Source organism: Rhamphochromis sp. 'chilingali', assembly GCF_963969265.1.
Source record: "Rhamphochromis sp. 'chilingali' genome assembly, chromosome: 15".
NCBI classification, from domain to species: Eukaryota; Metazoa; Chordata; class Actinopteri; order Cichliformes; family Cichlidae; genus Rhamphochromis; species Rhamphochromis sp. 'chilingali'.
This window is the reverse complement of record NC_137942.1, coordinates 15,483,018-15,510,793: the sequence shown is the minus strand read 5'-3', so window position 1 is coordinate 15,510,793 and position 27,776 is coordinate 15,483,018. Positions and strand designations below refer to the sequence as shown.

At 39.5% G+C, this 27,776-nt stretch overlaps 2 protein-coding genes across 6 annotated transcripts; both read right to left on the bottom strand.

Annotated features, from left to right (window-relative positions):
- Window positions 1-988: 988 nt before the first annotated feature.
- LOC308411177 (histone H1-like) lies at window positions 989-8,881 on the bottom strand. Its single transcript, XM_080904961.1, has one exon. The coding sequence runs from the start codon at window positions 6,300-6,302 to the stop codon at window positions 5,832-5,834; it is 471 nt and encodes a 156-aa protein (XP_080761087.1). The 5' UTR covers window positions 6,303-8,881; the 3' UTR covers window positions 989-5,831.
- Window positions 8,882-9,081: 200 nt separating this feature from the next.
- Window positions 9,082-27,729, bottom strand: LOC308411165 (nuclear GTPase SLIP-GC-like). 5 transcript variants are annotated; one of them, XM_080904939.1, is made up of 24 exons: window positions 27,528-27,729; window positions 27,424-27,461; window positions 23,532-23,596; window positions 23,352-23,433; window positions 22,006-22,118; window positions 21,796-21,840; window positions 21,667-21,696; window positions 20,318-20,342; window positions 20,060-20,140; window positions 16,373-16,460; window positions 15,636-15,852; window positions 15,324-15,545; window positions 14,113-14,319; window positions 13,847-14,022; window positions 13,135-13,228; window positions 12,968-13,055; window positions 12,696-12,817; window positions 11,847-12,017; window positions 11,609-11,763; window positions 11,365-11,482; window positions 11,155-11,263; window positions 10,929-11,059; window positions 10,597-10,678; window positions 9,082-10,497 (listed from the first exon to the last, which is right to left on the bottom strand). In XM_080904939.1, the coding sequence occupies exons 4-24, from the start codon at window positions 23,416-23,418 to the stop codon at window positions 10,427-10,429; spliced, it is 2,412 nt and encodes an 803-aa protein (XP_080761065.1). In that variant the 5' UTR covers window positions 23,419-23,433; window positions 23,532-23,596; window positions 27,424-27,461; window positions 27,528-27,729; the 3' UTR covers window positions 9,082-10,426. The 5 variants fall into 5 exon arrangements, with proteins under 5 accessions (XP_080761065.1, XP_080761066.1, XP_080761064.1 ...); XM_080904940.1 differs by lacking the exon at window positions 27,424-27,461 and having other exon boundaries at window positions 23,352-23,454; XM_080904938.1 differs by lacking the exon at window positions 27,424-27,461.
- Between the last annotated feature and the right edge of the window lie 47 nt (window positions 27,730-27,776).

The window sequence follows — 27,776 nt, the reverse complement described above, 5'->3', positions numbered from 1 at the left end:
TCCGCCACTATGCGTTCCTCTGCCACTGCCTCATTTGAGTTTTGGAGGAAATGCATTGTGGGATATTGCATCTCGTCATTTCGAGCTTATTGGAGACCAAAACAGCCAATCAGATTTTTTTGCATCCAAGTTTGAGATTGGCTGGTTTTGTGGCACAAATATAACGGTGTACAGAAAGAGTTGAATGCACACGGGCAGAAATGTTGAGAACGCGAGCAACACATTGCGAGCAAGCGTAAATGCAAAAACTGAGCAGAAGGGGCTGCTATTGTGTGTGTGTTTGGATAATAGCAAACACTGAAATACATTTTTTGCACGCAACAGTGAATTTTGTTCACACAAATTAAGCTTTTCTTTGCTCAAAATCAATTTCTCCTCAAAATGAAACACTTGTGCCTGCAAATTTTTTTTACTACGCTCAGAACAGTGGCACAAAAATAACGCCATAGATAAGAAAATCTGCTGAGGGCAAAAAGGTGTCATGTTCTTAATGAAATGACAACAAGACTGAGTGACTTTCAGTTTCTGATTAAAAGAAAATGAAACTGAACTAAAGATCAAATCCTGCCACTTTTCCATTTACATTTTGTTCTCATACACAAATCTACTTAATGCAAAACTTCCCAGAGGTACAGGAAAATTTGCATTAAGCAAATTGTTTCTCGTACACATGATTAACCTGTCTTCCTCTTCAGACATGAAAACAAGCACAAGAATCAAACGGAGCAGGGAAAACAGTCCACACCCAAAACACTAAAAGGCCTGGATCAGTTCTGTTTTGAAATCTCTCGGCCCTTATTTCTGAAGTGAAGTTGTGGTATATCTTGATTTAAAAAAAATTTCTTCATGTAAAAGTAACCTTTTCTGGAAGAATAACACAAAAAGAAGGTTGGCAACAAAAGTTACTGATAGGTTTGTAGCATAAACCTATTCGCTGGAACGTTAAGACAATATAATTACACTGCAAGCAAGACGCAAGTAGGCAAACTTCTTCATGGTACTCGTGCACGGGAGAGAACCAGACAAACGCCGTTCCTTCGCTTGACCCCAGTAGCTCTCGTCCGTCCTCCCGTAACACTGTCCTTTTATTGAGGTTACATGAATATGCATAGGTTCATTAACATACGACGTCTACATACAAACAAAGAGTACCTTGCCTGTGTGTGTGTGTGTGTGTGTGTGTGTGTGTGTGTGTGTGTGTGTGTGTGTGTGTGTGTGTGTGTGTGTGTGTGTGTGTGTGTGTTGCTGATCAAAGGGTCAAACATCCTTGGTCAGGAAGAGGGTAGACTAGACCCCCCCCCCCGGTGAGGAAGTCCAGCAGTTCATCTAAACAGAAAAGCACTTAGACTAGAACAGACGTAGCTACGTTAATCCTACCATAAAACAATTAAAACAAGATGCGACCTCTTCCCGTGCTCCCAGGATGTAGGTGTGCATTCTAGTGTGGAATGCACACCAAGCCTCTGTAGCCTGTTAAAGATCACACAACTTATCACTACACAATTGATTATACACCTCTAAGCATCTATGGTTAAATATTTCTAAGCATAAATAACAATCAACAATACAAACTCTAACATTCCCCCGTTTTTGACCTTTATGCTAGAAAGTTCCCAGTTATGCATACCTCATGTCTGACAGTTTCAATGCAAACATTTTTTTACTCAGCATATGTCAAATCACCCTAAATTATTGCAAAGATACACAGTTTAATAAATGTATTAGCAGTTACCCTATTCATTGAGCTCATCTCATGGCAAACTGCATCTTACGAGCAACCAAAGAAATTGTTAATTTAATAGTGAAACTAAGAAAGTAACATTTTCAAAAACATCTCAGCTTGGTGATGCTTCCTCCGGGTGTGCAAATCACATGTCTCTCTGCAGAGTGGTTTGAGTTCTGCAGGGCGTCATGAATGTCTCTTCTAGTTGTTTCGTTGTCCATAGGACCAGAGTCCAAATGTATGTAGAATAAACATTCAAACATACCAGTTAGTTTTGTTGTTTGTCAACATGGGTCTCAGCTATTTCCAAAGCTGCAGACCTCTCAGCACTCTAGTTTTATGGCCTCCCATCACCTCACTTCAGGCCTTCATCCTGCGAGGGGGATATTTATGACTCCTTCATTGTCCACGCTCTGCAGAGAAACACCTCTGTGGAAAGGGTGCAGGGTTCAGTTGTCTTACTGCTGTTATGATCCCAGCAGCCTTCAGAGTGTCATCGTATGCACAATATAGTGACACAGCATTAGGTGATGTTCATAGGAAACTGCTGTCATCACCACCATAGCTTCTGGTTCCTGTGCTTTCACAGAATCATGATGTCATCCCCGAACTCCTTCTGCGCTGTCGATGGAGCTTGGCACGCTCCCCTCATCCCACGAGTTTTCATGTTCCAACGCTGCTGAAGGTTTAAGGCAGAGCACGTCGTACACCTTAGTTGTCTTCCTCAGCGTCAATATTGAATCTTTCATTTTATTTAAAATCTCCTGGAAGCTCAGTAGCACAGCTCTCTGTGTGATGTCTGCTGTGCTGAAGATGATCTCTGATCCTCCTGAAGCCTCTCTCCTGGCCTCAGCTCCCATCTTGTGGACGATCCTCTCCTCTATTTTGCAGGCAGTTTCATGGTCCTTGCTGTGGCTCCAAGGTCTGATCTCATGATGGGCCCCAACCAGCTTGACCTTTGACCTCAACCACTGCCTGGCTGTCAGCTATGCCTGGAATGGTTCACGCTTCTCACTGGGCCTCTGAAGATTTCTCAGGAGATTACTGCTGCACCTGTATTTCCTTGCTAAGAAGAAAAACTTCTATTTGGAGAGCATGTCAACAATCATCAAACCACATTCTTTAGTTCAGTGAACTTCACTTATAGGCCATCAAAGCCTCATCTGAACATGGATGCACCACTTGCATAGGTTTAATACTTGTAAATAAACGGCTAATCACACAAATCACTGCAACAATAATAGTAAACATTGTTTAATGTTAATCCTTGCACTCCACCTCTTGACGCATGGACATTCCCATGCGTCAACTCACCAAACCTGGATCCCTGTCTTAAAGAAAAAGATTAGCTAGAACATGTCCCAGGCAACATCAGGGCACCTCCTCCGGAGTAGCTCCGTAACCCTGCAATAAAAGATGTTAGCGTGTGTTGCATATTAAGTTTGCTTAACACCTGGCTCTCCCAGGAGCCTGCATACACACCATCACGGCCAGGAAAGCAAAATCTGGAAGTGAAATCAAACTTCATACCTGTAAACAATTGTATCATAAGAGTAATAAGCATTCAACATCAGCAAGACAAGTGTCATGTGCAGGTTTTCTCAAATCAGTAACTACAACTATTACCCTAATTCACCTCAGACATGGATTATCCCATGTACTCTGTTAACATTAATGTAATCAGTGACTTCTCTTAAGCAAAGTCACTCCACTCATATATTATTATTATGGGTTCAAAAGTGGCCAGCAAATGAGCCCATAATAAACTATTCCATAATTACCGTAATCTCTTATTTGTTTTACTCATGTCACTTGTCCGCTTCAGCTGAATCTTCTAAATGCAGTCTCAGAAAAACAAACATTAGCAATACACATTGACCATCCTGGTGGGCAGGCGTCGGCCATCCACATTCCAGAGGTGCCATAAAACACCATAAAGTTAACACTCGCTGTGGAAAAAGTAACACTGGTCTCATCACAGTATGTCTCAAACTATATTAATTTCTCCATCAACATATAGCCTGTAACTACAGTTTTCTTCACACATAAACCCAGAAATCATGTAGTAGAGAAACATTAGCCAGTATTCCTATAAATCACATGATCAAACACATGAAGAACCGTAATGCTGTAAAAACGAAAATGCAAATGTTAGCGCTTGCGCAGGCGTATGCATACTTTGTCACAGTTATCTCTGTGAGCACACAAGCTAGTGAATGACACACACATAGTAAATTCACAGACACAGAAAATGGCATTTAAAATGTTAAATCATCACGCAACCTCGAGTGTTGCTGTCATCTTTCTGCTCCTGTAAAGGGAAGCACACACAGACTCATCTGCACCCCTGCCAGGCGGGGGTCAACTTCACACAGTCGTGTTACATCAGTAAAGTCTTGTCAGCTTTTGTCAGCTTTTACCAGTCAGTCAGTTTTGTTTTCCTTTCACTCACTCATTCATGCATTCATTCTTTCTTTCTTTGCTGATAGTGGAACCTATCGTCGCATTTAGTTTCCACTCTCAGCAAAATGACGTCATTTCAAAAAGAAAAAGAACTTTTAGATGGGATTACCTCGCTGAATCCTTTTTTTTTTTTTTTTTTTTAGGCTGGGACACTTATAATAAGTGGTCTTCTCCAAAGCCCAAATTAATGTGGAGAAAACTCACTTGTCACAATTTTCTCGACGACGTGTAGCGCTTTTAATTCCCGACGTGCAGATCTGCTTAAAGAACAGAGATTATCAAACAAAACTTTCAGTGCACTGTGAAAGTATCAAAATAAAAAGGCCTTGTTAAGTCATGACACAAACTCCTCATCTCAGGAGGGTAAATCATACCATTAGCATGGTTTATCATACCATCATACTAATCGGCAGGCTCGACTTCACAACAGAAGAAGAAAAATCATCAGCTAGATTCACTCCAAATCAACCATCAGCTGCACAAAACAACATAACCTTAATGCCTTATTAGCTATGAGTTTAATCCCCAGGTCTGTGCTCTTCACTCATTTAGGTCACAGATCTATTTTATTCAATTTACCTTTTTCCTTCATCATAAAACATGTGACATGCTGTCATGCACTTCACAAAAGACGTTTGTTCTGACGTATTCAGAGTTGTGTATCTAAATACAAGAATCACTCGCACATCAAAGCAGGAAACTCAGTGTTTTAGAGTCTCTACTCAACACACAACAAACTCCAACACATCTCATTCACTCGTGCTAGAATTCAGTCACCTTTCATTAATCTAAAACCAATCAACTAATTTGCATATCAGCTATTAACCCACTAAGTTGACAGGACGACAGAAAAGCATGTTCAAAATAGTATCACAAAAGACAATTTCCCTCATACAGTAAATTACTTATGCTGCCTCAATCAAGCAGGAAGCTTCTCCCAATTTACCATTTTAACACTAAATTTATTGCCTGATCACTGATTTATCAAACCAGGATTTTTTTTTTCCCCACAAAAGTTAAATTGTTGTCCTGCAACTTGGAGAGTCAATTTTTTTCTTTAGGATAAATTCAGCATTTGATAACAAGTGTCTGCTAAATTGACACTATTGTAACACTGATGAAAGATAACAAGCTAATTTTCATTACATGTGTTTGTGTTATTAGGCAGGTCTAATGCATGTCTGTGGAGCTGCATCTCCAGCAGAGCATGTTCTTAAAGCTGCCTTTCCTACACATTTCTCTGCTATTATTTAATCATTTCTTAACTAATGTGCTATGAGTCTTCATGAGTCATTTTGTGTTTGGAATTGTTAGTAGGGTTAATGCATGTTCTGCTTGTGTGTGTGTGATTTTGTATATGTTTCTATTTTCGCAATGTTTCAGACTCCGTCTCAATTTTCCAACTTAAGCAGTCAGTTTTCTTTTCCCCAGGTTTGCTAACCCAAATTTTGATTTCCCACATTAAATAATTCCTATGTGTTCTCACCTAGTCTTCTCACTCTGTTGTCCTCTCCCACTTCAACAGTCCAACAGCCGGCAGTTCTCCTTCAGCTTTGTCCTGTGTCCCACTGTCTCTTCTTGCCATTTTACTCCACAGGTGGCAAATGTCAAACTCCAACTGTTCAGTTCTCCTCAAACGTTTTCTTCACATGCACAGTGAAGTCACAGCCACTCTCACTATTGTCCTCTGCCACTTCAATAGTCCAATAGCAGGCTGTTTCTCCTTCAGCTTTGTCCTGTCCCTCCTCTGATGCGGTTGACTTTGTGCTAGTGTCTGAAGTGCTGCCGCTGCCTTCTTGGGCGACTTCTTAGCAGCTGCTGCCGGTTTCTTGGCTTTGGCCACGGCGGGCTTCTTGGCTTTGGTCTCAGTAACCCTGTTCATCTTGAAGGATCCGGAGGCCCCGGTGCCCTTGGTCTGCACCAGAGTGCCCTTCGCCACCAGACTCTTGATGGCGGTCTTGACACGGGCCTTGTTCTTGTCCACATCGTAGCCTCCGGCAGCCAGAGCCTTCTTGAGAGCGGCCACAGACAGGCCGTTGCGCTCCTTGGAAGCGGCCACGGCTTTCACAATCAGCTCGCCCACGCTGAGGCCGACCTTCTTGGGCTTGGAAGTCATCGTCTTCTTCTTCTTGGCCTGAACCTCGGCGCAGGGCGCAGGGCGTGTTTATGATGGAGCCTTTCCCACCACAGCGCTGGCACGTTGAACGCATCATGAAGGGTCCATTTCTTTCATGTGGCTTGCCCGAGTCACTCAGTCCTTTTTGAGCATTTCGACATGCTGCCGCCGCAGAACCTGGCCTCAGATCCAGCAAGCTTAGCGCGCTGATCTCCAAAAAAGTCCCGAAAGCCAGAAAGACGTCAAATAAGTGTCTCGTGCTGAGAACTCAAACAAAAACTCTTCTTCACGCCGCCATCTTGCTCGCCCTTCCGTGGAATTCATCCAATCAGACAGGAAGATGGGTTTGCTTTCTTCTTCTGCTGCTGTTTATCCACATTGCTGCTGCTTGTTGGGACTTTTTTGCTCAGGACTTGATGCTGTCTCTTTATCATGTTATTGCTTTGGAGCTGCATTCCTTGTCTTCAGGGAGGGGTGAGAGCTTGCTTGCTTGTGAGGTTGAGAGACGCATACACATTGCGCTTTAAATAAGTCAGCCAGAAACTTGGCCTGCATGTTTCCAATGATGTTAAACTATAACTTTCTTCCGACTGCTGCATGTGGAAAATTGATTCAGGTCTGCTTTTCACCTGAAAGTGACAAACTAAAACATGTTCATTATTATCATCACTGTTTAATCAACACACATCTCTCTCTCTCTCTCTGTCTGTGTTTGTGTGAACAATCCTTTCTTAAAAGCAGAAAATGACATTGTAGTTGTTTTTCGGCTGATCAACACAAAACCTTTTTCCTATGATTATTTCTCTTCGTCTACAATGTAATTTGTCTCTTTTTCACTCTTTTTTTTTTTCTTCACAATAGCTGGTGGTCTGCAAAATCACCGCTCTCACTCACAATCAGAGGCAATCACTTTTGCACAGTGCACAAAAACACTGTGATGTCAGACACATTCACACTCACTTTGTCAGCTGCATAAATAAATCATATGGCTGGAGATATGTGCCATGGTGATCCATAGGCATGATCACACGTTTATTTAATTATTTCCAACCCAACAAAACAAATAAACAAAAACATGATGCTGATGCTATGAACACTCCACACACAAGAGTCAAGATTCAGGAAAACTGCTCATGGAAACGCTGCACACTCCAGTTATCACAGTTAACATAGTGCTGTTTCCCTCTCTTAGAGTAGTTCTCAGACAGCTCTCGATCTGATAATGTGTAGCCTGCTCATCAGCTCAGAAGAGAAAAAAAAAACTGCAACGCAACATCACACAGTAGTTGCTCTGCCCACAGCGGCAAAGTCTTACACTTTCATATTCAATTCAGCTTCTCCATCATGTACTTTTAGATGTTTCATACAGGGTTGAGCATATTAGTTGTTTTCACAGATGTGCTCTATATCTCAACAATGGCTCATAATAAGACGACAGTCTTCCACACAGGTCAAGTGCCTCTATGCACTTCATTAGTTTAAATATTTATCTATATCACTTCACCTCACATGTCATTGTACTGAATTTAAGCAACCACAAGCTTAATGTAGATTACTTTTAACAACTATCCACCTCAATTACGTCCATGGTCTGGCACACAGGCTGTTAACATTTTGTGTCAGGAAGGGGTGGGGGGAAAGCCACCCACCAGAGCACAGCTGCTGATGTGGGCTGGCCTTTTCCACACACTCCTGGTTGCTTAGGAAACCCATGATAACAACAACAGCTGCTGACGTCACACACCACGCGGTCTGCTCCGCACACACAACAACAACAACGAGACGACGACGAAAATGACAATAACACAAAATAGGCCTACTCCGGACTCACACCGGACCGCTCGGGACCCTGACCCAGCTGTGGGACGCTCACCCACTCGCGCGACAAAACCCAATGAAGGGACGCTCGGGACACACACCCAGGGCGATTTCAAAACCGGACACACACCGGACGCTTGGGACCCTTGGGCGATTTAACCAAAACTTCTTTTTCGGGACACAAACCCAGTTATCGCTCCACAAAGCAGCGAACTTCTCAACGCCTCACACAGTGGCGGAGACTGCACAACGACACGGTTATAGAGTCGGCCTCTTTAAACTTACTTGGCATTGCTTAGAGTGTAATATCAGCCCGAATCCCGCCGACCGTCATTCATCGAGGAGAAAAGACAGACCGCGAATCCACAGGAACTTCCTGGCTGACGTCAGTCTTTCAACGTGCCTCTCCTCCCCTCGGTGAATGCGATTCCAGGGCTCCGGCATCGAAGGACCAATTAATGATAGGTTTGTAGCATAAACCTATTCGCTGGAACGTTAAGACAATATAATTACACTGCAAGCAAGACGCAAGTAGGCAAACTTCTTCATGGTACTCGTGCACGGGAGAGAACCAGACAAACGCCGTTCCTTCGCTTGACCCCAGTAGCTCTCGTCCGTCCTCCCGTAACACTGTCCTTTTATTGAGGTTACATGAATATGCATAGGTTCATTAACATACGACGTCTACATACAAACAAAGAGTACCTTGCCTGTGTGTGTGTGTGTGTGTGTGTGTGTGTGTGTGTGTGTGTGTGTGTGTGTGTGTGTGTGTGTGTGTGTTGCTGATCAAAGGGTCAAACATCCTTGGTCAGGAAGAGGGTAGACTAGACACCCCCGGTGAGGAAGTCCAGCAGTTCATCTAAACAGAAAAGCACTTAGACTAGAACAGACGTAGCTACGTTAATCCTACCATAAAACAATTAAAACAAGATGCGACCTCTTCCCGTGCTCCCAGGATGTAGGTGTGCATTCTAGTGTGGAATGCACACCAAGCCTCTGTAGCCTGTTAAAGATCACACAACTTATCACTACACAATTGATTATACACCTCTAAGCATCTATGGTTAAATATTTCTAAGCATAAATAACAATCAACAATACAAACTCTAACAGTTACCCTCTCACAATTTGCACCTTTACTATTGTTTTATTGAACAGTTTACAATATCAAACACATGCACACCTTTAGATTTAGAGCAGATTGAACTAAAAACAAATAAAAAAATGTTGCAAATAGCTGAATGATGTCATTTTCGTCGTAGTTTAACAGTTTCTTCTATTTTGCAACATTTCTCATGTGGTCATTGATATGAACCATCATCGTACAATAAGTAAATCTTTGTCCTTAAAAACTTTTAATTCAAGACCATTATTGTGGAGTATGTCTCAGCTCTGTGACCAATGAATAAAAAATATTAAAAGAAACTTGCCAAAACTGTTATAACTGTTCTACTTGGACACTTACTCTAAAACCTTACTGACTTTTGTAAGAGAATTGCAACAACATAGATAAATAAAGAGCAATTGTTGAAAAGGAAGATACATGTGAAACTATCGTCTTCTTTCAGCTGCTTCTGTTTAGGGGTCGCCACAGCAGATCTGCCTCATTTTACTCTATTCTTGGGATTCTCTTCAGTCACACCCTCTGCATGTCCTCCACCACATCACTGCATCTTATCTGTGGTTACATGCTTTTATTTGTTTTAACTAAACTTCTTCTGAGAACATACATTTTTATTTGCTTTTAACTGAAGGAAAATTTCACTGCTACCACTGACAGTAACCAACTTGCCTCACTCTTTCACACACTTTTGAAAACAATCTCTACAAATCTCTGCTTATTACTGACAAAAGTAAAATAAATTGCAAAAAGCTGCAAGATTAAAAAGAAAATACATCAACACAACAATATAATGTCTTTGGTAATGATGTTACCAAAGACATGATTTCTGAACTGCATTAAGTGTGTTTAAGTAGAACGAATGTAGGACACATTTTGAAAAGAAACTGTTGTTGGTACAATAATAATAATAATAATAATAATAGTAAAAACAAACACTTAAATTTAAAATTGAAAACAAAACATACGCTTGAAAGAATCAAAAACTATGGAAAAGATACACTTAAAAATCATAACATAACATGGAACATGAATGGAAATCATATTTGCTTAAAATATGTATTGAAATTTGTATGTTTAAAAAACAAATACAATATTGAAATTGAGAATCTCATTAGTAACATTGTGGAATCAGTTCCTAGTCAAAATATGACCTTTTGATATTCCCTCAGTTAGTGACATTTCTTCATCTGACGACTGCGCTATTTTCAAGTTTGACATAATTTTCCTTCACCAGTGAAAGCTCTGCTGAAAAATCTAAAACAAGCAAACAAAAAAAAGTCAAAAATATTAAAAATAAGATATTCAGGTTTTGGTGAAGTTGAAGTTGTATTTATTGTCTTTAGAAATGTTTACCTGGAAGTGAGCAGTTATCAGTCTTAAGTGAGAGTTCAATTGATTCCATCATCGTTTTCTGCAGCGTCTCTAGGATGTATTGCTAAGATAGTACCAAACTTTTAATCACTTATCAAAGAACCAGTGAGAAATACATTTTAAAAACATAACTTAAGATGCGTTAGAGGTTGCTAGGACTGAGGAAAGTACTCAAGGAAACACACATTTCTTATAATATCCACTCAAACAGAAAAAGGCAGGTGTGAATATTGGACAAAGGAAAATTGATGTGCAATAGTATGGTTTAAATTGTGTTCAAATATAAATATGTTTAAATATAAAATATAACAAACCATCAAGGCATTCAGCTTCTCCAACATGGTATTTTTCGCCTGCTCAAACATGCTCTTATTTGAGTGCACATGTCTCTCAATAGTCTCCCTCATGTTGTTCAGTGTGCCTGGTCCTCTGAATGCTGCGGCCTCTAGAGTAAGACATAAAACGTCTGTCAGACTTTTGATGCAGAATCATGATAAAAAGAAATGTATCTTAGTGGCAACTTATAAATCTCTTTATTACTGATGTAGCTTTCTTCCATAATTTCTTTAATTTTCTGTGTCACACTGTTGTAGACATCTTTCTTCTGCGTCCGGATGATTTTATTGAGTTTTGCCTTGATTTTTTCCTCCTTAGAAAAAAAAAAAAAAAAAAAATTATATATATATATATATATATATATATATCATTATTTTTCTGTTTTCACTAATATTGGGAAGTTTAATCTTTTACCTCTGTCTTGAGAAATCTCAGCTGCAGTTCAACATCTTTGTGGTATTTATTCAAAAAATCGGTGTTAAGTGAAAATGTTTCAATTACACCATTAAATGCGCCGCATTTAACTTCATTTCTGAAACATTTAAACAGGATGCTTTTAACAGACAGAAGTAGAATTTTTTATTTTAAAACTGACTTTTACATATCCATTTCATGTTTTTATTTGTTAAAAGGTGTGGTATATAATGTGTATCCTTACGGGAAGGTCTTTCTGAAATCTTCATCAATGCTGTCCATCAAGTATGAAGCTAACATCATGTTAATGTTTATTTGCTTCCCTTTTTTTTGTTTGTAGATGCCACCACTCTGAACAACACGCTTTAGTGTCCCGTGAAAAGCACTACCCTTCTTTCTCTGAAACAAAGTAGAGAACATTTTAACACATAATCATATAAAATGCAAAGTTCCTTGTGTTGATGGAGCTAGCTTATACATACATAATACAAGAAGGTCTTCAGTTTTTGTCCATATGAACAGATGGAGCTTTCAACTCCCTCGCTAAGGCATCTCTCAAAAGTCCTATAGGCCTCTGCCATTGCTTTTGCGACTTGCGTAAGTTGTTGGCTCATTGTTCTCTCAAGTTCTCCACACACATGTTTTTTGCTAGCCTAAAATAAATTTAAAAAAAAAAAGAACATGTTACAATTTTTATCAAACTATATCAATTTTAAAAAGAGCTTCACAAACGAGTCAAAAGTAAAAATACAAGCGAAAAAAAGAAAAAGAAAAAAAAGCAGCATTTCAGATTAAGGAATAGGTATGGGCAATATTTTTTGGTTTGTTTGGACAGAACTTTGAGATTCAAAATTACTAATTCATCAACTACTCACTCAACGCAACATCCAATATTGGATTATTCACAACCTGCAACTTATCTTAGAGAAGTGCTATCCTGGCACTTTCTTATTCATGTCTAAGAATGTAAGAATATCTAACACAATAGCAAGAACTGTTCTACTGGCCCTCTCCTCACTTACAACATGCTTTCAGGACTTAATGAAACTGTTTAAAAACATACATCATACCAATATTCTTTGATTAAAAATTCCCTTCTGAGTAAATTTCTTTTATTTTCTCAAGCAGTTGAAAATTGTGTTTTATTCTGCTTTATAAAATGTTGTATTTTTACTTTGCTGTTGCGCTTTCCTAAAAATCTTTAAGATTCACATTTCATGTGCACCTTGTCATTTTCCAGTGAAACTGAACACACTTTACTAAACTTACTTTCAATAAACACAGCTTTAAAAACATATTAATCACAAATCTGAGTATTTATTACCACTTACCACTCCTCTGCAGTTGGCCCCTTGAATCAAAGACAGAATCCCATAAGCTCCAGACACAAAGTTGAATGTCTCTGAGTGACGGTCATTGAGATCTTGCAAAAATTGCTGAAGTTTGGGTATTTCTGTTAAAAGGAATTTGAATGCTGAAATTTTACATGACTGTGCATACTTTGATTTAAATCCAATCGTTCACTCTTGCTTCAGTTAAAAAATGCAAAAAAAAAAAAAAATTTCTTAGCTATAATATTGTCATTTAAGGAGACTTTACCTACCAGTTTCATCTGCATTTAAGCGTTTCTTTTTTAGAAACTCTTTGGAGCTCACTGTGAAGACCTTGAAATGGTCAACAGTGAAGTGTTTCTGGGGAAAATGGATTTCATTTGAACACAATCTTAACATTAAAAAGAGTTGTTGTGTTAGTTTTCTTCAGCTTGCTCACCTTAATTTTGTGTAGCCTGCTGAATTCTTTCCTCACTTCATCTTTGACTTGCATGTTTCTTTTAACTATGAGGTCCCGGCGTTGAGCTGCTGAACTAGAAGAAAAGATATTTGCACATATAGTTGGACAGTAAGGGGGAGTCTCTAACTAGACCCTTTTAAAGTAAGCAATAAGTGCACCCTCACTGGGTACGTAACAGCTAGGTACTGCTGATAAAATGCACTTGATCAATTAATTAACGAGTGAGCACCACTTTAAAAGCAGACGTTGTTGTTGAGACAATCCTATAAGTGGCCATCTAAGAAAATTCACCTGAAGGTCAGACTGAAATTCTCAGTGAAATTCGGGGAAATACAAAAAACAATCAAGAGCTACATGTCAAGCTCTACAGGCTTCAGTTAGCATTCTAAATGTCAAAGTTCACAATGATATGGTTAGAACAAAGACTAAACAAGTATGGCTTGTTTGAAGAGTTATAAGGGGAAAACCTCACTTCTCTGGAAAGAAGGTGGCACCATGAGGATTGCAAACTGGGGCTCATTTTACAGCCACTGGAACTGGTCACTGGTAGCTTGAAGTTATTAAGTTGACCTTGAACTTCTATGGTATACCGAAGTATTCTAGAGCCTGTTGTGGGGCATCTGTCTGACACCTAAAGCTTTTCCAGAATTGGGTGTGCAGCTATACACATTTTGTGTCACAACGTACTTACTGATCATCTGAATCTTCAATGTGATCTGACTTAGTGCAGATAAATAGGATTTGTCGACACTCGCCACCATTTCCAATATAGCTGCTGGCACTTTCCAGGATCTCCCAGGCTTCTTTTTCTGCGATTACTCTATTAATCTCAGTTACAATCCACACAGCAGAACAATTTTCAACAATCTGAAAGAATATTATAATTCAACTGTAAGTAACTTATTATCAAAACTTCATATTTAAAAATAGACAGCAGTGAATATGTGAATAAATTACTTGTTTCCACATTTTATCTCGACTCTTGTTACGGTCACCATTTCCAGGAAGGTCCACAAGTGTCACATGCTGGAGAAAATCATTGTTTGGCACCCTGACAGTCACACATTTCACTAGAGGCCAGTACCACTTCTTTACATCTTTATCATTTCCCTGTTTAGAGTCACTTCTTGTGTATTTGACACATCTTGCAGAGAGTTCTTTAGCCTGCAATAATTTTAAAAAAGTAAGACATCATTACTCTAAGCACTACAGGTGTTTTACAAGTTAAACCATTAGAGCAGCAGAAAATATGACAGAAAAGCACATTTTTAAAAAAAACAGTGCACACAGAAGAAAAATAAATATTTCATTTATTTTTAAGATATTTACTTACTTGCATGTTTTTCCTGTGTTTAAAGCAAATGTGAACTCCTTACGAACCCAACCAGCTTTGATGTTAGGAAGACCCCAAATAGGAGCCTTGTAAGAATCTCTGGTTTTAATACCAGATCAGTGCATCACATTGGGAGCACAAATGGGATTGTGGGCCTAATTTATTTCACACATTCACTGTGTTGCAAATTGTAAAATCATAACCCAGAATCAGACTATTAAAGTCTGGGTTCTTGCACCTTGTCCTCTTCTCCAAAGTTAAATTCAACTTAAACAATGCACATTGCAAGTACAGATTTGCATTTGTTCAGAGTAGGACTGTTTTGGTGTAATTTAACCCTTAGATACTGGTCAGATCAAATTTGACCTGTTGTGACATTTAACAGCAGTAAAATCCTGAAATGTGACAACTTTTATTAAAATGACTCAAAAAACACACATACTTCAGCTGTACTTGAATTTTGAACCAACTTTTCAAATAGAAAAAGTTGATAGATCCATCCATTCATTCTCTTCGACTTATTCAATCTAGGGTCACAAGGGGGCACAGACCTATTCCAGTTGCCATATGGCAAATTGGGTTACACCCTGGACAGGGTTGCCTGTCCATCACAGGGCTAAAAAGAAACTATGAACTAATGACAGATAATATAACAAAATAGAACAGATTTTTAGTTAGTGGACAATGGTCTCATACATGTGATGTATATTGGGCACACTAGTTAAGTTGCACAGTTGAGGATTACTGAAACCAAAGCTGTATGTAAATTATACCATCCTGAATACATCACCCTTGCAAGAATGCGTCAGTAAGTAATAGAGCGGTGATGTCTTACTGATTCACATGTCAAAATCTTCCTCCTGCCTTGGAGAAATTCTGGAATTTCTCTGAAATATTTTCCATCCATGAGATCTTCAGAGGACTTTCCTTTCCATTCTTCTCCATAGAGCGCTGAAAACTTTTCACTGATGTCATGATAGTCATTATCAACATCCATTTCACAGTCTTCATTATCCCCAAGAAATTGATGAGATGACCACAACTCATCTTTCCACTCCTTAAAAACAAAAATGCTTTTCAGTTTTATTAAAAGGGCCTAAACCCAGAATACTAAGAAATTATATTTCTGCAGCTAAAACTAATTTACCTCTGGTGTGATGAACTCAATGTCTGCCTCATAGTTAGAGCCTTGCATGTTAGCCTCCACTTTGATCATGACTGAGGTGCATGCACTGACACTTCCAGAAGGCAAAAGGTTCTTCTCTTCAATGATGGCATTTATCAGAGAACTCTTTCCAGCCCCAGTTTTACCAAAGACACCAACCAGCTCCCTCTTGTCTGTCTCCAAATCACTAATTTTTTTCCTGTTAAATAAGATTGTAAATATGGGTTAACTGATCCAACTGACTACACAAATAATCATCACAATGCTTTTCACGTTTCTATAGCTTTTGTTTTTGCTAAGAACTCAATCTTTTAGATGCTATCTCAGAAAAAATTATAGAAATTTAGTAGCTGAAGAATTTAATTTTTACCTCAAATTTATGGATACCATAAACAGCAAATAAAAGTAGCTGTACTATACAGAATAAAAGTCTGGCAGACTTAAATCGAATCCAAGTGAGACTAACTGTGATCCACACTAAAAGCATTGGAAGAATTCATTTTCTGTTATAACCTGTCTGTCAGCAATACAACTTTAAACTAACTAATAAAGTAAGTAATAGTAAAAAGGTCTTGAGTCTTACAAATTAAATAAGGAATGAATGTCCATGTTACCATGATTATTTATGATTCTAGAATCACTTGCTGGCAAACAAACAAACATGGCTTTCTAACATGGCTATACAGACACAACAAAGGATATGGAAACGTAATACTCACTTCAGGAAAGCACTGAGCTTGTCTTTTTCGTGTAGTCTGGCATGGACGAATTTCATTATGTTTTTTACATCAGACAGCACGATTGCTTCTGTAAGCAAAGAAGTAAACAACTATTTAGCAAGAGCTATAAACCTATGGATCCATCCATCTTCTACTGTTAATCCGAGTCCGAATCTGAATTTGACGCAAAAGACTTTTCTCACAGGATCAAATACCCTGGTGAATCCCAAAAAACACATATAGATTGGTTTGGAAAACTCCCATGCAACCTAGAATATCTTTGGCGGCATACAGTGCTGGTACAGTGTTTTGTGATGATTACGATGGCTGTATTTTTATTCCTGAGTCAAAAGGTTTATTTCATAGCTGGACTGTGCCTAGCACCACACTGGCAAAAACCTTTCGGCGGTAGTCCACCACCTTGGTCTGTCAGTCTAACTGCACTGTCCCACCTCCATGTGACATTGTAGAAGCATATCAACCAAAACAGCCGCACCACATACAGATCCCTGAGAAAAATAAAGGAGAATATCATCCACCCCAGTTGTCTCAGTAACCTTACACAAAGTAATCTCTCTAATTCTCACATTCGATCAGTCTTGCTTCATGGACTCATTGAAAACCCCCCACTTTTTGGTTCAGCTACTGTCAGATCTGGAAGAAGTGGTGAAAAGATGAATCTGAAAAGCTAAGAGAGAAAGAGAAAAAAAATCCACTTACAATAAATGCAACAAAATATGTCAAGGTAACTGACACCGACACCAACAAGTAACAGGCCCTCACACTCACAGGAGGCTGATGTTGCTCGCATCCACCATAGAGAAGTACAGGAGGAACAGCAGTTCCCAAAAGAGTGAAAAAGGAATGGAGAAAGGTGAAATTACCATGGTAAGAAAATAGATGAAAGGACATAATTTGGGAGAGATTCAAGGATTACGGTAAAATGAATGGCTACTTTGACGATATGCCACACCTAATCTTTAAAGTGTGGCTTTATGCTACATTGCAGTGCAACTAAGATATGCTGACCAAACAACAGCTTTACCAATCTGATTAAACCTGTTTAGACTAACATCTAGACTAATTGTAAAACAACAAGTATCTCATTGTTCCAGCATCCAAGAGAAGTAACTGCTAACACAACTCAGGACTGATGCTGTATAACGCAAATGCTATGGCAACGGTGGGACAGGTCACGTCAGGTCAGAGGGGATTTTATGATCACCAGATCTCACAGAGCTCCAAGAACAACTGGTGTATTGAAGGGATTGAGCACGAGAGCAGCTGAGCTTAAAGAAAATATTGTGGCTACGCTGGAAACCTGGATCCTCCATGGTTGATTACCAAGAGTATGAGATGTATCCTCTGACAGTCTATTAGAAGAACTGAATGCAGCATTATGGATCATCTTTACTATGACCATCACTGAAACCAACCAGTTGATCTACACCACAGAAGCAGTGATCTTTGGGATGCTTGGATACAAGATAAAAAAAAGGCCACAAGAAGCAGTATCCTCCATGAAAAAGGAGACTAGAGGCCAAGATCAAGGCAGCAAGGATGGAAGTTAGCCAATTATAAGAGCTCCAGAAAGGTGTGATGAAGAAAGGGATGCTTAAGAAGTACAGCAAGCTACCCATGCCTGAAGCAAAGACTCATAGCCTTCACTAGCCACCTGAAGAGGTACACCAGAAAGATAGAGGCCAGGAGGACAAGCCAGATGTCCTTCTTCAGTAAACCATACAAGGTGTACGCTAAGTAGCACTGGAGGAATATAAGAACAGCAGCCCCACCAATTCTGGAGATGGAGCAAAAAGACTGGCTGTAGTGATAGATGTAACTATATCAAGATATGATGTCATTAGGAAGAAGTAAAACGAGAAGCTTGAGAAATTCCAAGGGCTGAGAGAAGAACTTTAGAAGATGTGAAGGGTGAAAGCAGATGCTCTTCAGTAAACCTTCCAAGGTGTACGCTAAGTGGCACGGGAAGAATATGAGAACAGCAGCCCCACTAAGCCTGGAGATGGAGCAATGCTAGAAGAGCAAATGGAAGAAGGACAACATAACAATAATGCTCAGTGGCTAGTGGAGCTAAGAGCAGACCACAGCAATCTCCCTAAACTGGCCTCAATAAACATCACAGGGGCCTCAAGGACCAATAGAGGCAAAAGAAGACAAACAGAAATCTAGACAAGAATGCTTCTTACCATACATGGAGGGTATAATGACAAATCCAGCACCCTGGCATTGTACACTAAGCACAAAGAAGTTGTCAAAACCACTATCCAGGATGAACCAACAAAGATCCTTGGTCTTTGTTGTGAATCCTGGGAATAGCAAAGATACTGAAAGGATCCTTAAGCCTCGGCCCGGAGGTAAAAAAAAAAAAAAACCCAAAAAACCCAAGCAGAACGAATGGGAAGATGCTCTCAATTGATCACGTACTTAGTGAATACCTAAGGGAGCAGATATCCAAGAAAGAAGATGGGCTGAAAAGATAGCACAGAGACACTAATGAGAGCAGCACAGTGACAAGTGCTAAGGATATGATCCGTAGAAACTGGACACAACCACACCAGGCAAGACTCCAGGTGCAGGCTGTGTTGAGACACCCTGAAACAATGCACCACATAACAGCAAATTGCAAGATGCTAGGAGGAACATGGAATGCCAGAACAAAATTGTTGGAAAAGTATACAGGAATATCTTTGCTGAGTATAACAAGGAAGTCCCAAGTTCAAATAGGATATTTCCACCAGGGTGGCTAAGAGTGACTGAGCAAAGATTCTTCCAGATACGCATTAACAAAGACCAACTGGACATAGTAGTGGTGGACAAGCACAAAAAGACTGGCTGTAGTGATAGATGTAACTATATCAAGATATGATGGAATTAGGAAGAAGTAAAACGAGAAGCTTGAGAAATTCCAAGGGCTGAGAGAAGAACTTTATAAGATGTGAAGGGTGAAAGCAGAGTGGTCCCCACCATGGTAATCAGAGCACTCAGGGCAGTAATGCCCAAACTGGGAGGGTGACTACAACAGATCCCAGAAACACCATGTGAGCTCTATGTGTTAGAGCGCAATCCTGAGAATAGCAAAGATACTGAAAGGATCCTCCAGCCTGAAGCTTTCAACTGTCATTAATCTACATTCATACAAATGACATTTAGGATCCATTAACCAGCCCATAGGCTGGAAGAGGAGAAATATGAGTAAACCCAGCCCTGCCAATCACAGCTCACTAAGCTACCACTTCAGGGAGTGGTTCAGCTCCTGCCAGTCTCAGCAAGAGTAACTCCAGTTCGGGGGCCAGGGTACCTGGACCTGGGATATAGAGTATGTTTGGGGAGTGTGGGTGTGTGTACAGTGTCCTTTTCTGTTTGTCTCCATATTGGGTGAGTGCAGAGTATGTGTATATGTGTGCATGAGAGTGGGAATGCATGTTTGTCCCGTCGGGTCTTCCCTCTCTGGGAGCATCTCAGGCCCTCCCAGGTATGGGGGCCTGGGAGGGCCTGTGTGAATGTAATGTATCAGGCACACAATATGGTAACTTTAATTATGGTATATGTAGCACTCATGTTGTTGCCTCTTCAAAATTAAATTTTAATAACATACTTTTACACCAATAAACCAATACATTAAAAAATGGCAGATTTGTTTAATGGCCAATGTTTAGAGAGAAATACCCAATGGTTGGGAGCTACGTTGTCGTTTAGCTGGTGGTTGCAATTTGCTGGACTCGTCCGGTAGGTCGAACTTTCTCTTTCCTAATTGGATAGAAAAATATTTAAAGAAAAGGATAAATATACAACTTTGTTATCTGGGATTTGCTCAGGAGTCAAATTTAATATTTAATTTCAATGATATTATTCTGTCCAAGTGACTGTTGTCTTGAAAATACTGCTTAATACTGCTTGTAATAAATAAGATGGCATACATCTTACCTTCACCACTTGTGGATGGCAAAACCTGGGGATCAATGTACATATTAATGCATGAGATTATATATATATATGTGTGTGTGTATTAGGGATGCACCGATACCACTTTTTTGGAAAACGAGTACGAGTACGAGTACTTGCATTTCAGTACTCGCCGATACCGATACCGAGTACTTAATAAAAACATGATTTAAATTTACAGGTAACAGCTTTAGTCCTATAATTTAACAAAAAAACCAAAAAAAAAAAACAAGGGACTGGTTTGGAATTAAGAACATTTATTTAAAATGAAAAGCATGTTGTATGCAACATATTCATGTATTTGTGTATTTTAGTTACAAATATATATTTCAGATGTAAAATAATCTTACATTTAGTACTGTAGTTTATCATTGAATACCTATAGCACACAGACTTTACCTTGGGTCAAATATGGTGGAGATGAAGTACAGTGGGTTGTTCTCGACGTCACTGAAGCGCTTCTTGACAGCTGCCAGTAAGGTTGCTTTCATTGTCTTGACGCCGTGGTCCTCGTCTGTTTCTCTGTTTAGAAGTCTCACTAGCACAGTCACAGCTGGCATGACATCAGAGGCTAGTGCGTCGTAGCTGCTCACTTTTTTAGTTAGTTCCTCAAAGGGGGTGAGGATGGCAACAGTCGTCTCCATAAGAGCCCATTGGTGAGCGGTGAGATGCTCGAACACATACACCCCAGCACTCACTTTTGCTCAATGAGGGACTGGAGCATGTAATAAATGCTGTTCCAGCGCGTCTGTACGTCCTGCTGCAGTCTCTTTATTGGCTGGTTGAGCTGTCCCTGAATGTCCTCGAGGCGGGAGTAGGCTAAGGCGGAATGTTTCAAATGCCCAACTATTTTCGGTCCCACTGCTATAGCATCAGCTATGCTCCTCTGTGCTAATAAGCATGGGTAAATGAGCGTGGGTAAACTCTTTGTACTCGTTGTCGTGTTGGGATTTTAGGTGCTTGATTAAATTACTTGTGTTAAATGCGCTACCTTTTGAGCCTCCTCTGGACAATTTCGCTGAGCACAATTTGCAATCCGCCTTTGTTTTGTTGTCTTCATTCACTTTAAAATAGTTCCACACGGCTGATATGTCTCGCCTCGCCTTCTCCCCGCTCTGAACTGCAGCCGGGGCCTGGGGGCGGGCACTCGGCACCTGTGATTAACCCCTTACATGCCGCTCAACATAGATAGGTCTCAGACCATGGTATCGGTCCCTGGTATCGGGGGACTTTTAACGAGTACGAGTACTTTAGAAAATGTGGTATCGAGGCCGATACCAGATACCGGTATCGGTGCATCCCTAATGTGTGTGTACATATATAATTCTTACCCGATCTAATTCAGGTGCATCTTTTTGCTCCTGTTAATAGTGAATACAAAAAATGAGTGCAAAATAACTGAAATACATAATTGCTATCATTGATCTTAGCCAGTTATAGCAAAATTGTATCTAACTTACTTTAGCAGATAAATTGACTGTTTCCTCATTTGCACTTTGTTTTTCCTAGCAACAACAAAAGAGGCCCGGTAAATAGTTTTGTTTTAATCTGTAATTTGCAGATACCAATGTAATTCTAACACAGATTTGCATAAATTGAGATTTATCAGACCAAATCTTACAATGTACAAAATAATATAAGAAATATTAAATTGCATACAGTAAAATTACCTTTAACTGCTTGAATCTCTTCTTGAACTTTAATCCTGGTCCAACTTTTGGAATCAATTTATCAATGAGTTCATCATTAAGTTCATAAAAGCTTTCCTCTGTAATTTCTTCATCTGTAATTAAATAAATCTTAGTAATGCAGAAGTGCAAATCATTTTAAAATTACTACACATGTCTGTGAAGGTTCTCAGTCATCCAGGTCATGGTAGTCTAAAGAGCTTAGAAAGAAAAGTGTCTGGACTTCTTTAAGTTGCTTGAAGACGTTTCACCGCTCATCCGAGAAGCTTCTTCAGTTCTAGGGCCAAATAGTGGATAGTCCCAGATTTAAGTCCTAGGGGAGTGTCCCCCAAGGGGGTCAAGAGCCCCCTGTTGATCCTCTACTACTACTATTCACACGAGCCAACGTGTGAAAATGTGTTTAGGTAACAATCAGCCAAGGTTTCAGGTGAACTTATTGTGAAACCAAGCCCCACCCATGTGATTTCTTGAGGTCAACAGGCCCAGGATGTGAGTGGGCGTTAAGGCGTTTGGGAAAGGATCTCAAAACTGGATTATAGATTTCACACAGTGGGTGTTGTTTCTGGATTATTTGGTGTCTGACCCATTGTTTTGGGCCATTCGATCCTTAAACAACTGTTGCATGAGCTTGGTCCACATAGCATTAAGTACATTACATATCTCGGGTCTTGTTTATGAGTTATGGGAGAAGGGAGCAGGAGATCAAAAGACAGATTGGTGCTGCGGCTGCATTGATGTGGACGTTGTTCTGTTCCATCGTGGTGAAGAGAGAGCTGAGTGTAAAAGCAAAGCTCTCAATTAACCAGTCGATCTACATCCCTACCATCACGTATGGTCATGAGCTGTGAGTGACTGAAAGATCGCAGATACAAGTGGCGGAAATGGGCTTCCTCCAAAGGGTAGAAGTCACCCAGGAGCCACTGCTCTGTGGTTCGGGCATCTGACAAGGATGCCTCCTGGGCATGTACAACCAGGACACTATTCACTCACTCTCATATTCACACACTGGTGGAGGAAAGCTACAGTTGTAGCCACAGCTGCCCTGGGACAGACTGACAGTAGGGTAAAGTGCCCAAGGACACAACGACCAGGACAGAGAGCCCGGGGATCAAACTGGCGACCTTCCGGTTACAGATGCACTTCCCAACCCCCTGAGCCACGGTCGCCCCAGTAGAAGAAAGACGATATGCTCTTCCTGATACAGACCCAAATCTCCAGCTGGAAATAATCCAGTGACCTTTCGCTTGCCAAACTGACGTGTTAAACACTGCATCACATCAATATTGTTTAAAATCTGTGCTCATCAGTGATGCATAGTAATACCTTACCTTCAAATTTATCCATCCACTTTTGTAGATCCCATTCAGTCAGTTTGTTTCGCACAAAATCATCCATGACCACAAAGAAAAACTGAAAGATAAATTGTAATTTCTAATCAAACAACAAAATGGCTAGGAATAGGCAGATATATAAACAATACATTTAGAGCAAAAGTTCAAATAGTTTACCTGCTATTGAAGATGCGGTAGAAAAGGTTCTTTCAGAGAGGGTGAAGTCAGCCAGAAGGCATAGACTGGGAACAGTCAGGAACAAAAACAAAAAAGGAGAAGTCGAACAATAAGTAGAAGTTTTAAAAACAAAAGTTGATTAAGGTTAAAAAGAAAAAGAAAAAAAAAGAAAAAAAGCAAGAGAAGGTAAGTAGAACAAAAGGAGGTGAGTGGAACCAGATCTGATCATAAACAGATGCTAGTCAGAGGATGAGTAAGGGTAAGTGCGAAAAGGTGGAAGAGGTAGTATTATTGCTGAGGTGATGGAAATGGCTGGATGTTTGGCTCAAGGATTTTAGTGGACATGTAAAAATAAGGAGCTGAATATAGGAACACTGACATTTAGTTTTGTTTAAATGTGACAATATATATTTTTTAAAACCCACTAGGAAAAATGTAAAAAGAAATAACTTTGGAAAACAAATACATTAAGAAAAAACAAACAAACAAACAGTAACTGTTAGGTATGACAAGCAAATGTGCTCTTTGGACACTCATTCTTTACTATTCTGTCAAAATGTCAACACAGTTTTGATGAAACAGGAAAAAAAAAAGAGTTTCCAAAAGGAGGTTTTAAAAAGTTCTGTAAAGCCATTGCTTTACAAATGACATTTGTTCCATGTCTTCAGTATTTATGTATTTATGTTATTCATCTATGTTTATGTTATTTACAAGGTCAGAAAGGCTGCAGGAAGCAAGATTGATTGAATAAGTGATGCAACTGCATGGCAAGATTGTTTTCATAATATACACAAACTGAAACTAAAGAACAATGCATTTACAAATTTGCCTAATACAAAACTTTCCAAAAGATACAAGAATATATGCATTTACCAAATATAAAATCAGTTTTGCTGTTTCATAACTGGGTAAAACTTTAACCTTATTAAAAAGGCCTTGATTAACTATGATGTGTTTTTTTCCTAAGTAACATTATCAGTGTTTTTAATGACACTGAAGGTAATCTATTCAGCAGCTGCACTGAATCCATGAAATAGTCACAGGTCAATATTAGTAAAGCTGCTACTTCAACCTGAGACTCAAAATCTGAGAACTTTGAGTTCCCCATCCCTGTCTTCACTGCCTTGCAGGCAAAAACAGCATAATTCATGCATGTTTTTTGTCCCGTTTGCAGATTTTGCAGTCATAATCTGAATTAGGGCTGAACGATATATCGCATTTGCGATAATATCGCGACATGATCAAGTGCAATTTTCTAACCGCAAAGGCTGCGATTATACTCTGGACATGTCCAAATTCATAGGCTGCATCCTCCTGAGGCCGCATTTGTAGACCGATTACGTCACAGCGACTCGCCGAAGGCTGTCCAAATTACTACCATATCCCAGAATTCATAGCGCGGCCCAGCCAAACTCCAGTTTCCAGCAATGGCGGCCGCTACTAAGTTTTAAAATTACTCATACTAATCTTTCAGGGTCACAAAATAAACTTTTAACATATTTTCAGGCGAGAAAGTAGTTGTGTAAACATCAAATATCTGCTCGGTTTATCAAGATATCCCATATTTGCAAAAGTGCTTCGACGTTTTCAGAGGCGTCTGCTACCCACCAGCTCGACAGCTAGCCGGGAGCTCGAGGGTTACTGATGCGGCCGAGAACGGCACAACTCCCGGCACATCATTTTCAGATCACCGCGGAGTTTCGCTGCTCGGGTTAAACGTAATATATAAGTCACTTAGACAACCTAAAAATGTTATTGTTGGGCTTTTTTCAGTGTTTTGTTTGTTCGTGAGTAAATCGGTTTGGCTGAGATTAAAGTTATTAGATTAGATAAAATAAAACTTTATTAATCCCCCGGGTGGGTTCCTCCTTGGTTTTCACACAGCTGACTAAACGTCAAACAGAAAACTTATTAAACAGAAGTATGAGACAGTCGAGAATTTACACCAGTGTCTGGTTATATTTTAGATAGCAAGAAGCAGACGGCCGAGTTTATTAAACTCCACCGAGACAGCGGTGACGCTAATCAGAAGGCTAGACCGTCCAATTTCACGCCTTTAAATTTTAAAGGCGTGTTTGTGTGTGTGTTTATACAATTGCTATTATGTTTGCACTTTATGTGTAATGTTACTGACTGCAGAGATCAGTAAGATGTGTGTATTTTTTATTTATTAGTTTTATTTATTTAATATTATTTTTTAATTGAATGACTGTCTAGTAGTTTGTCGAAAAACTGAGTGTGGTAAAGCCACTGATTTTTTTTATGTATATTTCTGCAATCTGCACATTGTACTGACTTTCATTTTAATGTTTACACCAGGGTTCCTTGTCAGCACTTTATGCTCATATGTTTGTAAGCTAAAAATAAACTATTGTGTATGTTCAAATATACTGTTGTGATTGAAGAAGTTAAATAAAAATGTCAGTCATCAATTCATGCATCACCTCATGTCATCATAACAGAGGTCTGTCTTCCAGGAAAGAACAGTTTAAAATTAATGTAATATAGTATTGGCCATACTATATGATGTATTGCTTGTCTTTGTTTAATAATACAGAAGACAAAGACCTTAAAAAATAATCGCATATCGCATCGCAATCGCAATATTGGGGCAAAAAATCGCAATTAGATTATTTTCCATAATCGTTCAGCCCTAATCTGAATGCGATACTGCACCAAACAGACTTGCTATTTCCAAGATAACACCAACCTATAAATTCTCTATTTATCTGTTTATTTATTCATGTCTATAACAGACCTGAGTGTAAAATAAACAATTTATTGACATCCACTTAAAACTTATCAAATTAAAAGAGCAATTGCAATTGCACATGTACTGTCAATTCAAAGCTGTGGCTTATAGGTGAATGGGATGCCAGACAAGGACAAGTCCAGAAAAGCCACCAACTCACACATATGGCTCACTTGCACATACAGGTGCAGACACACTATGGTGCAGCTCAAACAACGGGTGCATAAACCACCACTAAGGCACCCACTCACTTCCACTTAATTCCTTCAGCCCCTGGTTAAAGGAAACAAATTATTAATTTATCTATAAAAATAATAATGTTTATATAATGCAGATTTTGCAGTCATAATCGGAGATTATAATGAAAGGATAGAGCACAAACGGAAAAGCAAAAAGGAATCACCAATTACTGCACCTGTTGAACAGCAAGGCACACATACAATGTTCTTGTGTGTGGGTTTTTTTGTTTGTTTGTTTGGTTTTTTTTTTGCGTGTGTGGCAGTGCGAGTAAAAGGGAATGATGTAACATGAACACACCAAAATGACGGCGGACCTCAAAAGTTACTTATCAAAAAATGACAATGAATCCACATTTTTGCACAGATTTGGCCTTATAAAGGCATGTGGTCGGAAACTTTTGATCAGCCTGTTGTTTTCAATACATCGCATGCTCAAAAACTGTTTTGTCTCATTCCCATTTCTTTTTGTTGCATGTTGAAGCTCCACTTTAACCTTGTTAAGATCCAACCATGCAAATAATTTTTCTTTTCTTTTTTTTATAACCATTTTTCTAGTGGTCATAAACTTTTGATCAGGACTGTATATTATCAATTTACAAATGAAACGTTCGTTCAAAAACCAAATGTACATACACAACAAGTACAAACAACAGTACTGGGAAGTTGTTATAAACACAAACTGCTCGAATTGAATAATTCCCGAACGAAAGAAGGGAGAATACAAAGCATAAAGGCAAAGCACCTGCACTTCTCTTAGTGTATGCCAGAGAAACAGTAGCGGCTCCACTGTAATGCTGTCAGCCGCCCACCCAGGGCCAGACATGTGAATGCACGGTAAATTTAGCATTTACAGTAAAAGACAGAAATAATGCTAAGACCGTGAAAAATCAAAGTTACATACCGATCAAACGGCGTCTCCCGATTCTCTGCAACTACGACCTATAAATACACCTGTTTACTGCGATGTAAAATAAACGTAAAATACGGCACAATATTAAAACATACCAGCAATCGATGGAAGGAAAACTTCAGAGGAAACAATCCGCAGGTGATCTCTACAAAAACACGAGTATCACCAAATCAACCAAAATGTAACCAATTCAATCGGAGGGAGCAGCAACATTTTTAAGACTCCGGCTGTGTCCCAATTCAGGGTCTGCACGCTTGAAGTACGTGCACTACGCGTACTACGTACGGTGCGTACTATAAGTACGAGAAGTGCGGAAGTGAGAGGCTTGTGAAATGGGACGGTCT

What these genes read in the sequence shown, in the direction of transcription:
- LOC308411165 (XM_080904939.1), bottom strand. Translation starts at nt 23,418, where the DNA reads ATGGATGATTTTGTGCGAAACAAACTGACTGAATGGGATCTACAAAAG. An exon ending in CAGTCAATTTATCTGCTAAA is followed by an intron (nt 21,697 to 21,795) that starts GTAAGTTAGATA and finishes CACTATTAACAG; the next exon opens with GAGCAAAAAGATGCACCTGA. An exon ending in ATGCACCTGAATTAGATCGG is followed by an intron (nt 20,343 to 21,666) that starts GTAAGAATTATA and finishes ATTGATCCCCAG; the next exon opens with GTTTTGCCATCCACAAGTGG.
- LOC308411177 (XM_080904961.1), bottom strand. Translation starts at nt 6,302, where the DNA reads ATGACTTCCAAGCCCAAGAAGGTCGGCCTCAGCGTGGGCGAGCTGATT.